Here is a 17,401-nt window from a genome sequence, read left to right as displayed (position 1 = left end):
TGAATGATTTATCAATCTTTTTAGAGTACTATTAGATTTTTGATCAAGCTGTATTTTTTTTCTTTCAATTTTGGTACTTACTCATTCGAGGTTTGCAAAAACTCTGAATAAAATTAATTTAATAGGAAAACATTTTCAAATAAGACATGAGTAGTTGATATGTTTCACACATAGTGTTAATTGTTTTGAAGGACACAGATGAAGGTTAGGATTTGATATTAGTATGTTCAATCATCAAATCGAGAGACAATTGCCTAAATCAATGTACATTTTTTCATGTTTTTTTTAATCAGCTCTAGATTTCATATTCATATATACACATTCTTAATGTAAACTCTCTTCTTTTTCTCTACATTTCTTCACCATAGTTACTGATTAGTGCCATATTTTGTGCGCCACAGACATTTCATATTGTAAGTTTCACCCATTTTTGATTTTCCCAAGTTAATATTTTTAAATGGTTAATCATTTGTTTCATATCTTATCAATTGCACTAAGCTTATTACTGTGTTTGATTTTGCTGAACGTTTAAAGAGCCGAGAATTTGTATAATGTATTGATCGATCATCTGTATATAATACTAACAATTACATATTAGTACCCACCCTCTAGTCTAATATTATTATAATTATGTCTAATAACGTTTCACTAAGTCTGTCTTGTTATCATAATAGCAGACTTAAATATCTATCTCCAATAACATGAGTTTCTTTGATTTGAGTTTTTAATCTTTCACCACATTTCCTTTAGGAATCATAGGGATATGCATTACTTGAAAACAAATAGAATCATGAAAACCAGAAGAATGAGTGAAGATAATCAAGCTACAATGCCATACATCCTTACACAACTGCTTCATTGCCTATATTGTTGCAAGAATAAGCAAGTTGCCCTTTTGTATGCTCATATAATAAAAATTAATAGAAAAATAAATTAAGTAAATGTTATTTCTGTTATACAGTGTTGAAGCTTTTTGGATTTATGAAGGCCGAGTCATGGATCAAATGCTTTAAAAGAGGTTTTTATATTTTGGTACATTTTACACATTTACCCTTTTGGCTAATTTTAACTAAATCTACCCGAATGTGTCCACTTCCAACAATCTTGATCCTCAAGCTCTAAAGTGTACAAATGCTACCAACCTCCATCTAGAAGGTTCTTTGTTTCAAAAGATGTAACCTTTAGCAAAAACAATCCCTACTGCACCTAACTTTATCGAGGAGAATTGTAAGGAAGATAATGGAAGCTTGAAAGATCTTTTCCATGACTTATCTACATCTTTGCCTGCATCATCCCAATCTCACTCCAATCATATCCTTGAACCTGATCTAGAAACATAAGCAGTTACATCATAGTCTCGATCCACATTTATTCCTACATCATCCCAACCTAACCCCCCAAATACTCCTTCCTACCCATGATTCTATCCCTAGTCCAAAAATAGTCTCATCGGTTCAAGTTCGTGAAATTATTCCAGAGCCTTAATCCACACGATTTAGAAAGAACCTGTTATAGACAAGTGGTTACCTTCTTTCTGTAAGTTTTGTCAAAATAAATTTAAATTGCTTGAGATGTGGCAACTTAAGGTTGTTCACTTCACTTGTCTGAATTTGATTTTAATTGTGTCTAAATAACTCACCTCCCTGTTTGATTAGTTCTTGCAGCATGATTGTGCCATGTAGACAGTCTTTTGTATTGTATATAGCTCATACTATGAGTGTAAGTCTACTTTCTTGAGTCAAAAGTAAGTTGCTGTTTTCGTCAAATGACAATGACAATGAGAAAAGGAAAATGGCATTAATCTTTTTGATAATTTGGTGTATTTGTTTTCTTACACATAACAATTTATCTTTAATCATTTGTATTAATCTTTTTGATAGACATGTTCTAACAAAGTATGAACAAAAGATGCAAACCTTGTCTGTGCAACAATGGAGTAAAAAATCTCAGAAAAGACATGATGGAAGCTATAATCTGCTAAATGACATAGACTCTAAATTTGGAAGGAGCATTTTATCAAACACTTGGTGAGTGAAGGAGGAAAGAAAATGAAAATGACAGAGGCTCTAAATTTGGAAGGCGCATTTTATCAAACACTTGATGAGTGAAGGAGGAAAGAAAATGAAAGTCAAAAGATGGGAGTTGGGGTTGAAGAGAACAGTGTAACCACAGAAGTGTCAGCCAAGTCCATGAGAAGATTAAGGGTTCGCACCTTATCCAGTCAATAGTGTGCCGGTTGCTGCTCTGATAAGTCAGCCCATACGCCACCCTTTCCCTGTTACAGGTCTGGATGGAAAATAGATATTCCAGTGGCTTGCTCGCTCTTCAAGAGGTCGCCACCAGCGCACGGTGGTTCTTGCACTCGGGCCCCGTCAATTATTTATACCGTGGATCCTAACCGACACCATTCAGAGACTGCCAAACGCCGTGCAATAACCATTTAAATTAATGCATCGTCGCCGCGAACCTTTAGAGCCCGACTCGATCTTCTTCATGGGTATTGGACTGGGAACCTCCATAGTCTGTGTCCCTTTTCAACATCCCTCCGAACCCACCTTAATGCCCCCACTTGGGTCATAGACTCGCGCAACCGAGTCCAGCGAAAATGCAGCTCAAACATTGCTTATAGACCCTAATAAGCTCTTTTCCCTAGGCGATGTGGGATGAGAAGTTTTCCTTTTTTTAATTAGGCATCAAAAAATAGATGGATTAAGCATATTAAAGTTAATTATATAAAATTATAAAGTACTAATCACAAAAATGGTAAAAAGAAAGAGAAAAAGGCAGACTAATTTTTTTTTTTTTTTTTTTGAAATTTTAAACAAAAAATAGCTAGTAAAATAGTAATGATTTTTAAAGATGTTATTGTGAAAATTTTATAAAATGATATGTTTTTTAATTTTTTTGTAGAAAACGTTAGTGAAAATGTCAACCATCAACAAAAAAAAATGGGTCGTAAAACCAGATGAAAAAAAAAAAAATCAACTTTTGTTTTCACAAACAACGTCTATGAAATCCATGAATTATCTGTATTTAAAAAAAAAAAAAAAAACATTTTTTAACTTTTTTTTGGGTGTTAAAAGTCTTCAAAAATCATTTTCATAACAAAATAAAGTTTTTTATTATAGTGTTACGTACAAAAATAACAACAAACAAAGAGATTTTGCACTGTAAATGATATTTTTGAAGATTTCAAACACAAGAAACTTCAAAAATTATGTGTTTTTTTTTCGCATGTAAAACACGCATAACATACACCAAAACTCAAAAATATAAAACATTTTTGCATTGAGTATTCTAACACTTGATTCTGCGGTGATGAACAAGAATTGTGTACATCTTTAAATTGAAAATTTCTAGAATCTACAAATCAAAATCATCGTCACTCTCGATCTTCTGTCCAAATCCTTTGGGTCCAGCTCTTGCTCTTACTCTCTTCTTCTTGCCACCTTTCTTTGCTTTCTCTGCTTCTTCTTTCTCAAACTTATCTTTCTCCCTTTTCTGTAAGAAATCTGTTACAGCTATGTAGATAACCTGAAAAACACACACACGAATGAACTCAAATCATAAGTCTGATGGGAATATCAAATTTCCTCAAATATTTGAAGTAATATATAATCGAATTTGGTGTAACATATAATTCAAGCTCACAATCATACTACAATTATTACAGATTTCATCTACACTTTTCGGTTTGAGATATTTTGTTGAAAACCTAATGAGATTATCTAGAAATGATATGAAATTCGATGAGCATAAATGTCAAGCCATCAAAGAATGTATGTACACTTTGACTTTTGAAGTCAATCATGTCATCTTTAAAAACTGATACCAAATTTGCAGTAGATTAGACCTAATTTTTTAAAATTTTGTTATGATTCTTACGAGGAGTACTGGGTTTATAAAGTTTATGAGTAGCTTCCAAGAACAGATACCGAATTCGAACAGATTCTTACGAGGACCACCCCTTTTCTTGTCTGAAAATTTCAGCATTGTGATAATTTGTAATTGATATCTGCCCTTTTGACCTCAAATCTAAACCAAAAGCTAAGAATTTTAAAGAAAATTGTGGATTTGCAGATGAATATTCATGATCTAACGAGGTTTACAGTACCTTACCCCAATAGTGAGAACTGATAAGCCAACAAAAGCAATGGAAAGAAGAACTGAAATAACGATGGAGACTCCATCACCGTTATCGGAGGCTGTGGAAACAATCTGATCGGTGTTCTCAGGGGAGCTTGCTTCAGCTAGCAGAAAAACCCCATCCGGAGTAGCGGAAACTGGGCGGATTACGGCGGCTCGGGGAGGAATTACAAGGCGGGGGATGCAATTGGTTCTTGGTGACGGAAGTATGAATAGAGAAGATTTAATTGGGAATCCGATGGCATGATATTTCAAAATCGGTAATGGTGGAAGAGATGTAGTTGCAGCAGTTACCACCATTGTTTCATCTGCTTTCTGAACCACACGGATAAAGTTTTGAAGGGGTAACGACTAACGACGTACGTCACCCCAGACGGGTTACATTATGGATCGCGTTTGGAGCCCATGTCCAAGTCCAGGGGTATATTCCGTTTTATGTAATCTGTAAGATGAGAAAATATGATTTTTTTTTTCTTGAGAAATTTGGGGGTTGATACAAATATAAGTTAGAAATTTTGAATATCTTTATTTGGCAAAATAGAAAATCTTTATATTGATAGTGTAACAAAGTGTATAAAAAACAATAATTGTATACACATTGACTATCATAATAAGAATATTATGAACGGGAGCAATAAAACTATTAGGCTCACTTTTAGGAAGGGGCGCATGGGGCCTAAAAAAAATAGGGTCTTTGTTTTGGTTAAATTACAGGGTAAATTACACGGATGGTCCCTGTGGTTTGGGGTAACCTGCGCGCCTAGTCCCTGAGCAAGATTTTTAACTCGGATGATCCCTAATGGTAAAATTCATAACCCTCTTGGTCCCTCACTTAACATCCCGTCTAGTTGCTCCGTTAAAACACCCCACGTGCAAGGCACGCAGGGGTATTTTTGTCTTTTCATGTCACCCAGTCTTTTTTAAACATGGTTTATTTGTCTTCTTCCCCCATTTCTTTCTCAATCGCAGTCTTCTCCTCCCACCTTTCTTCTCACAGCCGATCAAACATGGTGAAATGCAATTGTGGTGCGATAGGCGTTATACGTACTTCAACTACGAAAAGAAACCCAGGTAGGGCATTTTATGCTTGCCCATTAGAGGTACGATGCTGGAATTGTTTTGGGGGATTTTCTATTGATCTATGTGCCCTAGTTCAAACTATACATTATTTTTTTAGCAAATTACAAAAATGGCCCTTGTGCTTTCTGATTTACACTCTGTTTAGTCCAAAGTTAGAACATTCTCTAGTTTTGGTCCTTATTTCAAGGTTCCATAGATCAAAATCGATATGAACCATTAAGACAAGGACCAAATGTGAAAATAGTTTCAAATTTGGACTAAACACGGTAAAAAATTAAAATACAGGGACCATTTCTTTAATTTTTTCATTCAGTAACACTTCGTGTATGTAACCCTAGTATGTGTAACCCTAGTCCACGGTGGGAGTGATGATTTGAGGGTATGAGGGTACAATGGCGCTAGTTTTCAGAAAAATTGGGATAGTTACCGATCGCGGTCGGGTTGGGTCTTTACCCTAAATGGAGGAGCAGTGACTTGGAAAAGTTCCAAGCAAAAGACCGTAGCTGATTCAACGTGCGAATCAGAGTACATTGCGACAAGCGAAGTGTCAAAGGAGGCTATATGTTTAAAGAACTTCATTGGAGATCTTAGAGTTATGCCATCCATAATTGAGCCGATGGAAATTTTCTGTGATAATGAAGGAGCAGTTGCCTTAACCAAGGAACCAAGAGATCATGGTAGATCTCGAAATATCGACATAAAATACCATTTTATCAGACATCGAGTAGAAGAGGGACTCCTCGTTGTGAAGAGGGTATCATCAGAAGAAAATCCAACAGATCCCCTTACGAAGGGACTGAGTAGGGTCAAACACTTGCAGCACGCTAGGAGCATTGGACTGAAGGATGATATTGTTGGATTAGTGTCTAAGTCCATAACTATTTTGGTATGTACTTGACCCGATGGTGCATGGTCCTTTTGGGTTGCCTTCACCAAAGCAACTTGATAGGATGAATTATGGAGAGAGAGGATTAATTATGATTTATTAATATATTATGAGAATAATATATTAGAGGAGAAATCATATTGTTTAATTAATATTAGTCAAGAATTAATTGATAATTAATTTTTGGCTAAAAGAGATTAATTAAACTTAAGGGACTGGAATTGTAATTATAAGATAATTGCAATTGGGCTATGGATTACCTTATAAGGTTGGACGAAATCTATGTGGAAACCCATTAGAAATCGTCCAAGGCCTTTGAGAAAGGAATCCATGGGCTGCTTAGGGCTTAAGCAGTCAGATTAGGGTTTCCTAGTTTAAAACCCTAATAGCCTACATGTATAAATAGCACCCTTAAGCCCAAAAACGTGATGATGAGATCCTCTAGGGTTTTGGACGATTTTGGGCAGCCCCCACTCTCCTTGTTCTTCATCCTTTTGCTCTTGGTGTTTGTGAACCATTAGAGGAGTGACATTTGTGACTCTAAGCTTTCTAGAGTCATTATAAGGAGGATTTGTAATTGTTATTGCTACATAACAATTAAGGTATGATCTAAACCCTAATTATATGTTGTATTGATTATCATATGCTAGATATAGGGTTTATAGTCTTGGATAAATTGCATGTACAATAGAGAAACCTAGATATAAGCATTAGGGTTTGTATGAGCACATAGGATGTTCTTATGGCTAAAACCCATCAGTGGTATCAGAGCCTTGATTGGTTTCTATTGTATTGGTGCATTATTAAGCTGAAAATCGAAATCTGGCTTACTGTTCGACCTGAATCGGCAAGTCACTACTTGGACTCGGCGAGTCGGCCCTACTCGGCGAGTTCCAGAGTGTGACTCGGCGAGTCGGAGCGTCAGACAGAGGAAATTTCGAATTTTGTTGCTGTTTTGCTTAAGGATAATTACCATATTCGTTTTAAACCTATAAAATACGAATTTTATTGTTTCTTAGAGAATATCCTTGCCAAAACACATGATAATTACCAATTGATTAGATAATAACTTCCTTATATGATAAAGATTGGATTATTTGTATTAATTGGGTAACTTATTTTGCAAGAAATTGAAATTAGGTCAAATATAGATAATGATGAAATTAATATTATTTGTTATTTGATCCTTGTGTTATGAAAAGTTTCAATTTTCTCCTTTAAGTTTTATAGTTTAAATTTGAACTCAAAGGTTTAGTTTTGAAATTTAAATAGTTGAAACCCTTATGTTTTGAAAAGGTTTCAAAACTTACCCTCAAGTTTTGGAATTTAAATTGATTAAAAGTTTAATTTTGATGTATATTTAAATTCTAAACCCTAATGTTTTGAAATGTTTCAAAACTTATCCTCAAGTTTTGGAATTTAAAAAGTTGATTAAAAGTTTAATCTAGGAATGTTAAATTCTAAAACCCTAGTATTGTTTTAAAAAGTTCATATCACACCCTTATGGTTTTATTAATTAATTAAGGCGTATAATTAAAAGAGGTTTAATAAATCCATAAAAGTTTTGGTTTACATTTAATTGAATTAAAAGTATAATCGTTAAATTTTATCACCTAGTATTTTAAAAGTGTAAAATACACCCTATACTATATATAACATTAAAAGTCTAACATTATATATATGTATGAGTAAAAGTCAGTCTTACCGTTAGTAGGCCTCATTCACGAAGCTGGTCTATAAGGGGTGTTTAAGGAAATTGCCTATAAAATGGCGATTGAATGGGTATCCACTCTTACCCAACGCACTCTTGACTAGTGGAGGGTCGTTAGCCGAACGGGTAGGATAGGACAAAACCATCCATTATAAGTATAATGAAGTACAAAAGTAACTAAATGTTTTACAAATTCCCAAATCTTAGTTACTTTAGGCAAAAGTGAATTGATGCAATTCCATGAAATCACACGTTGTGCCCTTGCGAAGACGTTAGTGGAGCGTGTGTGGTTTTGTCGGCACACTAAATGGTTCTAAGAAAACGTAGCAAAGGGTGACTCAATGTTTTTCTTAGTTTGGTGGAGCGTGTGTGGTTTACCGACACATCGAATAGGTGACCGTAACATATGAGGGAACCATGTAAGTTTGCATGGTTATCCACACCCGCTTTGTGATCCTCGGCATCCCAGTCACAAACTAGAGGGGCATATCGAGATTTAAACATGCCATTGAAATGTTCAATGAATCTCAAAGGATCTAGGAGTTTTCATAGATTTAAAACTTAAATTTCTTTTTCGTTTTTCATGGTGGAAATTAGTGAATCGTCATTCACTTACCTTCAAATATTCTGCAACTAGATTACGGAATCCTTTTTCTAGGTTGTAGCGTATTGTGTTGGGTCCTAGCCTTAATATCTCATTTGGGTGATTTATTAAGGACTCAATCTATCGACTAACTTGAATTTTTTTTCTCCCGTTTTGTAGATGTCAAAGTTCGACCACTATGGTCTTCCCAAATCCAGTAGAACAAGCATTCCACATGAAGATGATATTCCACGATTCGATCGAGGAATAAGAGATCATGCTTCACTTCCTCCTCCTCCTCCTGTTGTTCTCCCTAACACACAAGATTGAAGAATTGAAAGGTTCAATGTCACTAAAGCCCTATTGGAAATGAAACATGAAGATGGTAAACCCATGTGTGACCACGTTCTAGGAATGAAATCACACATTGATAGGTTAAGAATGTTGGGTGTGTCATTCCCGGATAAGTTGGCTGTGAACTGGGTTCTACAGTCACTCCCTGAATCATATAATGAGTTCAAAAGAAAGTATTATATGATGGATCATGACGCAAACCTCATTGGCCTAACTTACATGCTTATTGCTGCTGGATCAGAAATGGTTTGGCAAAGCAATGGAGCATATTTGTTGGGAAAGTCAACCAACCATGCTTCCGAGGACGTTCTAGGAGAACCGACCTACGTTTGCTGCCCTAAGATCCTGAAGAGTCCAGAAGACGGGAGAGTCAAAGAGTATGGTTGTACTTCAGGTAAAATCCACTATCTAACTCCATTAAGTTCCTATTCGTTGATTCTTAATACATAATGTGATAAGATTGCATTTGAATGTTTTGCAGGATCAGTGAAAAGAGAGGAAGCTTGATGAAAGAGCAAGATAAGTCTAATCATGAAGAAATAGATCTCGATCGCATGGATTTGAAGATTAGATTTTGAGCTTAGATAGAGTTGTTAGGAATACTTATTACATAGTTTTCAGTTTATTTTGCATTGTAAGGACAAATGTTTTCCGTTGCTTTTATAAATAAAATAAATTCTGTTTGACGTGTTTATTTATTTATTTCCTTGCAATGAAATCGTTATGAAAATTGATGTTCGTATATTTACAACAAATGGATATGATTCTTAATTATGTTGTTTGTTGAAATGTCAAGAATTTACCAAATAGGGAAAGTTTCTCATCGCCCAAGTTTCTATTGGATAGAGATTTGGAATCGTACAACAAGAACTGTATGATGAATGAATAAACTTTCACATTTGGAAATTAGACTAATTCGTTGACAAAGTGTCAAATGAAGGACTAGGAGATCGAGTACACAAGGTTATGTGTTGATCAAGTCCACCACAAGAGTAACAAAGATATTCGTCATGATTTACTAAAAGTCTAGCAAATATGATTACACTTATAAGATTAAGTGTAATTCTGAATTGATTGTAAAAGTTTGAATCAATAAGTAGAACGAATAAGAAGAATCAAGTAGGCAGAAAGATAAAAGTTTCTCTATTCTAAGAAGAAGGGAGATTATCTTTTATTATGTTTTATGATAGGTCTTAATGATTAAGAATCATATCTCAATTGATCCTCTAAGTGAGTCTTAGTGCAATTGTATGTCTAAGAAGAGGAATCAAGAATTGAAAAATGGTTAAATCAAGAAGTCAATCATACTTCGTTCCAAAACAAGTCTTGGAGCTAAGATTGTGACATTGAGTGACAAGTCTTAAGAAGGTTTATAACATTCACCAAATGTGGAAAGTTGTGATGTCTTGGATAGGACAAAGACCAACTAGGATCAATTTTGTGAAGTGTTTTGTCTTGATAAAAGCTACACTAACTCTTGAATATTTGTTTGTCGAGTAATATTTATTGACAAGAGAATCTTATATGTCAAGGAGTCAGTGGGAGTCTTAATTGTCTTGAAAGGTTTCAAGAACAAATCAAAATAAACCTTATCTAACATCACTAGCACACGACTTGAGGTTTATAACCTATCGTGTTGACGTTATTTTGTTTCTGTGCCATTCCAGTTGAGTTAATTATGCATGTGAGCTCTATGAGTTCTCATTTGAGTGCATAAAAGGAAAGGACCTTAATCAATGAAAAGTACATTGACAGGAAAGGGTGAGCTGTTTAACTGCTTGGAAGACATGGTGGGCAGTCGTGTTACCATAAGGCAAGAAATCAAGATTGAGAATGTTCGGTCCATATGAGTTTGGATTGTCGCAAACTTTGGTTTTGACAAATTCACATGGATAGGAACACACACATACACCATTAAATCTAAGTTTCATAAGATTCCCTCCTTCATGAAAATGACTGTGAGGAAATGCTTTCACTAAGAGAGATTTTAAGAAGACAGCAATTGCAAAATTGTATTCTCGAATTCGATTATGGTTACAGTATCCCTTTCCATGATTCGAATTGTGAGATTTGGCAATTAGTCTTAATTGTTTAGACACACATATGAGTTATCTTAGGCAAAGGTGTATAAGTTTGAGAAGCCTTGATAAAGGGTTATCATAGCATTAGGTATTAGAAACATGAACTTAAGAAATTCAATAAGTTTTCTGGAAGTTAAGCTGTTTTCTAAATACATGTCAAAGCTAGTGGGAGCATAAGTGTTATGTTTATAATAATCATCATGATAGTGGGAGCATAAATGTTATGATTGTATGATTATTAAGGCAAGTATTGCAAGTTAGCAATATTAATTATACAAAAACAAGAGTCATACTTTGCAAAGTTGTAAGGGTTGAATAGTTGTTTTGCTATAATTAAGGGAGAGAATATTATGCTTCATTTCAAAACTAAAGGCTTAGGTAGTGGAATGTTAATAAAATTAGTCAAGGATACATAGTGTGTTCTTAAATTTCGATTATGATTACGAGATTCCTCTTCATAATTCGAATTATGAGAACATAGTACAGAGAATATTATGGTAGAAGATTGATAAAGTATCAAATCTTTATGTAAGACATTATGAATCGTGTCCCATACGCTTCGGGTATAGGATCGATTGCAAATGCTATAATATTTGACCATTCTAAAATTTTCCAAATGTCTAGCGCATTTAGAGGGAAAAAGGAAAAGAATCAGTTTTGACTAAGATAATTAAACAACTATCAAAGGACAATCCAAAGTTCGTCGAGGATTGGTCGCTTGTGCGTAGTTGGAAGTATAGTATTGGATGGAGTATATCGACATTATTATGAATAGATAAGATTCTATTAAGAATAAGTTGTCATATGGTAAGTATGGAAAGGTTTCCATACTGGGAGTTAGATATTGAGAATCTATGTCTAGATTAGAAACTTTATGCAAAAGGATATTCAAAGAAATGTACTTTGAGTGAGAGACATCACATCTATGGAATTGTCTTGTAACAATATCTGATAGAGGACTTTGTAATTTTATTGGCAATAGTCATTGTGACTTTAGTGCAGTGACATTACGAAAGGATCATTGCATAAAATGTTAGAATCTAACATATTCTATAAGTGACAAGAATTTGATATTCTATCACTTGTGAAAAGGATTAGGAGTTGTGAAATGAGTATGATTGGAAATGTGTTCATTTGATCTATTTCACAAAGTAAGAACCATAAGTAAGCATTGTGTGCATTCTAAGAGCATGGGACAAGTGTAGTAATAATTCAAGTAAGAAGTTGATTACCCGAAACAACAAATAATGAGTAATCGAAAGGTGTTTTATTTATACTCAAAAGGTTTGAGGCCATATGGGATTAGTATTATTCTTGTGTTTCACTTTGCATGTTTTGACTTCCTGAATAATTTAATTGGTTGAGAACAGTAAAATTATTCGAACAGGCCACAGTCATTCATATGTTGGAAGTAGATATGAATGAAGACTGTCGTGAATTGGTGTGTGGATTGTCTAAAGAGTATTAGACATAAGCAAATGTTTGTTGCAACGTTCATGAGTGCTTATGAATATGATTTGAGCATTGGATTAAACCCACGCTCACTTGGATCACTTCATGGATTTTATCACCAGTGATTGGTGAGACGATAACATCTTATATTCTTGAAACCGAGATGTGTGAGTTGTATCTTGCAAATCGGTTGCACATTGATAATATGTAAACGCACCAGTAACTTGGTGTCATAAAACATATTGTTGCATGTAATTCGGTAAGTGAGTGCAAGCGAACATTGAGTCAAAGTTTATCCATTCCTTTTATCCAAAGTAGGATAAAAGCGATATCTTTGGGCCCCTCGATGATTTAGTGATGACAAACGTAAATGCTCGGCCGGGCTAGGGCTAATTTGATTTGTTCAATTAGTCGGTCGTCATAAATCGGAAGTCGGGAAATAGTATAGAGAGAATGATTAGAATTCATGTCTTACGATATCTAGAATGGAGGAATATATGATCCCTTATCTAAAGAACACGCGTATCTGATAGGATCAGAGTTGACAACGGCTTTGGAAAGCTACGATTGCAGATCAGGATCTGAAGTCATACGCAGAATAGTTATTAGACTTATCCAAGTGGGAGACTGTTGGATTAGTGTCTAAGTCCATAACTATTTTGGTATGTACTTGACCCGATGGTGCATGGTCCTTTTGGGTTGCCTTCACCAAAGCAACTTGATAGGATGAATTATGGAGAGAGAGGATTAATTATGATTTATTAATATATTATGAGAATAATATATTAGAGGAGAAATCATATTGTTTAATTAATATTAGTCAAGAATTAATTGATAATTAATTTTTGGCTAAAAGAGATTAATTAAACTTAAGGGACTGGAATTGTAATTATAAGATAATTGCAATTGGGCTATGGATTACCTTATAAGGTTGGACGAAATCTATGTGGAAACCCATTAGAAATCGTCCAAGGCCTTTGAGAAAGGAATCCATGGGCTGCTTAGGGCTTAAGCAGTCAGATTAGGGTTTCCTAGTTTAAAACCCTAATAGCCTACATGTATAAATAGCACCCTTAAGCCCAAAAACGTGATGATGAGATCCTCTAGGGTTTTGGACGATTTTGGGCAGCCCCCACTCTCCTTGTTCTTCATCCTTTTGCTCTTGGTGTTTGTGAACCATTAGAGGAGTGACATTTGTGACTCTAAGCTTTCTAGAGTCATTATAAGGAGGATTTGTAATTGTTATTGCTACATAACAATTAAGGTATGATCTAAACCCTAATTATATGTTGTATTGATTATCATATGCTAGATATAGGGTTTATAGTCTTGGATAAATTGCATGTACAATAGAGAAACCTAGATATAAGCATTAGGGTTTGTATGAGCACATAGGATGTTCTTATGGCTAAAACCCATCAGATATAAGTTTAGATTAGATATGAAATGTGTAATAGATAGTTTGTACTTGACATTTGATGAATAAATAAAGTTGTGTTATTTATAAGTAAAGTTACTATCTTATGTTGGTTATTTATCTATTGTTTCAATTTTGCATGTTTTGACTTCCTGAATAATAAGATTATTCAAACGGTCCACAGTCGTTCATGTTTTGGTAGTAGATGTGAATGAAGACTGTCATGAATTGTTTGTAGACTGTCTGAAAGGTTTTGGACATAGCAAAGGTTTGCTGTAAATTTCATGAGTGCTTATGAATTTGATTTGAGCATTGGAATAAACTCGTGTTTGCTGGTATCACGTCGTTGTGTTGTACCTAAAGTGATCGCAAAGCGATAATATCATATAGTCTTAAAAACTTAGAGATATGGTTGTTGTTTGCTAGTTAGTTATGCATTGATGATGTGTAAACGCATCAATAACTTGATGTTATAAAACACATTATTGTGCATGATTCAATTAGTAAGTAATAGATGTATATGAGTCGAAGTTGATATGTTCCTTTTATTATATGAGAATAAAAGTGATATATTGGCCACTTGTTGATTTGGTTTGACTTATGTGTCGGACCCGGTCAGAATGAAGTTGATGTGTTCAATTAAATTCTATGTCGAACAAATCAGAGATCAAGAAATAACTGTTGGACAATAAGTACTGTCAGCACGATATCTAGAACAGAGGATTATACGATCCCTTATCTGAAGGACAAGCTGATCAGAGTTGACAGCGAAGTATAAGAGCAACGATTGCCAATCGAATTCTGAAGTCATATGTGAGATATAGTTACTAGACTTATCCAAGTGGGAGACTGTTGGAATAGTGTCTAAGCCCGTAACTATATTTGGTATGTACTTGATCCGGTTGTGCATGGTCCTTTTGGGTTGCCTTCACCAAAGCAACTTGACAAGGTAATTTAAGGAGAAAGAGGGAATATTATGGTTTATTAATATATTATTAGAATAATATATTAAAGGAGAAATCATACTTATTTAATTAGTATTGGTCATAAATTAATTAGGAATTAATTTGGTGACTAAAAGAGATTAATTAAATAAAGGGGTATAAACTATCAAATGTATGATAGTTAAGTTTTGGGCTAAAGAAACCTTATGGACTTAAGGGGGAACGAAATTATGATGGGGATCCATCATATTTTCGTCCAAGGCCTTATTCCAGAAGGTTCCTTGGGCTGCTTGGTGGTTAAGCTGTCCATTAGGGTTTAGACTGAAACCCTACCAGCCTGCAAGTATAAATAAGACCCCTAGGCTATAGAGATCGGCTACACATGCTTCTAAGAGAACCCTAGGGCCGATTTTAGCACCTCTCTCCCTCTCTTATATTTCCTTCTTGCTTGTGGGGTTTGTGAACCATTAGAGGAGTTACAATTGTGACTCTAAGCTCAAGATCAAGAAGATTACAAGGTTTTCAAGCTACTTGAAATAGGTAAAACACTTAGATCTATTTTCTTTATGATAATTTCGAATTATATATGATAGATCTAGGTTTGGAATTCTTAGATTCAAAGCATGTACAATAGAGAAACCTAGATCCAAGCATTAGGGTTTGTATGAGCACGTAGGATTGTTTATTATGCATAAAACCCATCAATATGCACTCGCGGTTCCGAGCGAGTGGGGGTTGTCGACCCCAAATAGTGTTATCCATAAGACCATCGGCTCAAATATGAGTTAATAGGTTGTATCAGTTCTCCAGGGACTTAACATACAAGTTCATAACACCAAATTCCTAGTACAAGTTCATAATAAAAGGTTCATACAACAAATTTCACATCATTAAGTTCATAACACAAGCTCATAAAATAATGTTCATAGAAATTGTAGCATGTTTTCCACCCCGAAACATTAAAATGTAAAATAGGGGTTGTGAATACTCACAATGGAAAGTTTGTGGCTCGGGTAGCCCTATCAAAAAATACACGTTACCCGAATTACCCATCCGATTTTTTCAGGTATCGGGTATCGGGTTAATTTTTTCGGGTAAGTAGGTAACCCGAATTTTTTTCGGGTCGTGTAAAGGGTAAGTTGTTTGGGTTTCGGGTATACTCGATTACCCAAAGTATATATAAGAAATAATGTCCCTTTATGAGTTTATCTAACCCTCCCAATTCCCAAATCCCAATTTCCCTGGTTGAGGCTCGTTCTATTTTCCCCACGTCAAAAAACCCTCGTACCTTATCTGCTCTTCATTGGTATTCGTTACCTATGGATGACTATATTGAAGTAGAAGATGAGACGATTGAAGTTGACAACCCAACCAATGATAAAGTTCCACAAGAAAAATAGAAAAAAACAATAAAGAATTCAACCCAATATCGAAAGTTTGGAAAGAATACTTGATATCTCACATATAATTGAGTAAAAAATCTCAATGTTCAAAGTTTAGCACAACATACTTATTTCATTACATTTATTTTTAGGTGCCATTAAAAAATTTAAAAATCGGGTAATACCCAAATTACTCTTACCCGACCCATTACCCGAATCACCCATACCCGAATTACCCGAATTTAATTTGGGTAGGGTAACGGGTAAATTTTTTTATATGAAAAACCCGAATTACCCGAAACCCGAAAATTTTACCCAATCAACATCCCTAGGCTCGGGCTTCGCGGTTTGATGTTGACGAGTGTGATTTCTACTAGCGTCCTATGGAACAAATAGTTTTAGTGAGATATAATTCACTAAGCTATATCCAACTAGTGATGTCGTAAAAGTGCCCAAAGTGTGTACGATTCATTATCGATAACATTAGTTCATATTGCATTGTGTTCAAATTTTTACAAAGGCATGGAAATAAATTATGAAAATTACAAAAATTAGTTTTATGGTTCTAACAAAGGGCATTAGTTTCCAGAAATTTTGTAAACATTTTTTAAGGTTATTTGATATTTTTTTGTAAATTAAAGCCCAAATAATGGATAAAATTCAAAATAAATAGTAAACAGTTTCTAAAATTCTTTACAGGCTCCTAAAATGTTCCTAAGGTTGAGAAAAATAATGTTTAGGTTCTTTGAGTTCAATGACCCAAATTTGTAAGTTCATGCTCAAATTTAATGAAAAATATGGATAAAATATCAAAAAGTGTCAAAATCATCTGAAAATATAGATGGATTTCTTATTCTGTGGATACATTACTACTACAAATTTTCAGATTTTTATCTCTTCTGAAAATGATTATTTTGAATTTATAGAAATTAAATCATTATTTTTATAGAAAAATAAGGAATTGGTTTTAGTCAATGGGGTTTTACAGATCATCACTTGTATATATAAAATTTCATAAAATAATTTTCTTGAAATATATATAGAAGCTAAACAGGGGTATTCAACCCCAACAAGTTAGGCAATGTAGCACAATATAATGCATGATTTCTAGATGTAGCTTAAGGTTTACGAATTTGTATAGAAAATTTTGTGTGGTTTTAACCTAGAAAAATTTTAGACACCATTCTTTGGATATGTTAAGTTTCTAAAATATTTTTCCCTAGATTTAAGGTGGGTTTTAAGACCCTTGATCATGTAAAGCAAAACTAATGATCACAGAAAACGTTATGTTTGCGCAACTGTTTTATAAAAATTGTCTAAAATCAAATTTATAATGTTTTACAATAAGACCAACTGGATTCGAAA

The 17,401-nt window shown here is 34.3% G+C and overlaps 1 protein-coding gene and 1 long non-coding RNA gene across 2 annotated transcripts; both read right to left on the bottom strand.

The window, feature by feature from the left end:
* Positions 1–966: 966 nt before the first annotated feature.
* Positions 967–2,619, bottom strand: LOC144998288 (uncharacterized). Its single transcript, XR_013660229.1, has 3 exons — positions 1,917–2,619; positions 1,640–1,752; positions 967–1,506 (listed from the first exon to the last, which is right to left on the bottom strand). It is a non-coding gene; the product is annotated as an uncharacterized LOC144998288 (long non-coding RNA).
* Positions 2,620–3,264: 645 nt separating this feature from the next.
* Positions 3,265–4,542, bottom strand: LOC145048230 (uncharacterized). The gene is made up of 2 exons (XM_078996667.1): positions 4,120–4,542; positions 3,265–3,534 (listed from the first exon to the last, which is right to left on the bottom strand). The coding sequence occupies exons 1-2, from the start codon at positions 4,444–4,446 to the stop codon at positions 3,364–3,366; spliced, it is 498 nt and encodes a 165-aa protein (XP_078852793.1). The 5' UTR covers positions 4,447–4,542; the 3' UTR covers positions 3,265–3,363.
* Between the last annotated feature and the right edge of the window lie 12,859 nt (positions 4,543–17,401).

Source organism: Lactuca saligna, chromosome 5 (genome assembly GCF_052625555.1).
Source record: "Lactuca saligna cultivar CGN05327 chromosome 5, ASM5262555v1, whole genome shotgun sequence".
Taxonomy (NCBI): Eukaryota; Viridiplantae; Streptophyta; class Magnoliopsida; order Asterales; family Asteraceae; genus Lactuca; species Lactuca saligna.
The sequence above is the reverse complement of the archived record's forward strand: the minus strand, read 5'-3'. Positions and strand labels throughout refer to the sequence as shown.

Bases quoted from the DNA above. Each gene is read 5' to 3' on its own strand.
- LOC145048230 (XM_078996667.1), bottom strand. From the start codon at position 4,446: ATGGTGGTAACTGCTGCAACTACATCTCTTCCACCATTACCGATTTTG. The intron at 3,535-4,119 runs GTAAGGTACTGT...TGTGTTTTTCAG, and splicing joins TATCAGTTCTCACTATTGGG to GTTATCTACATAGCTGTAAC.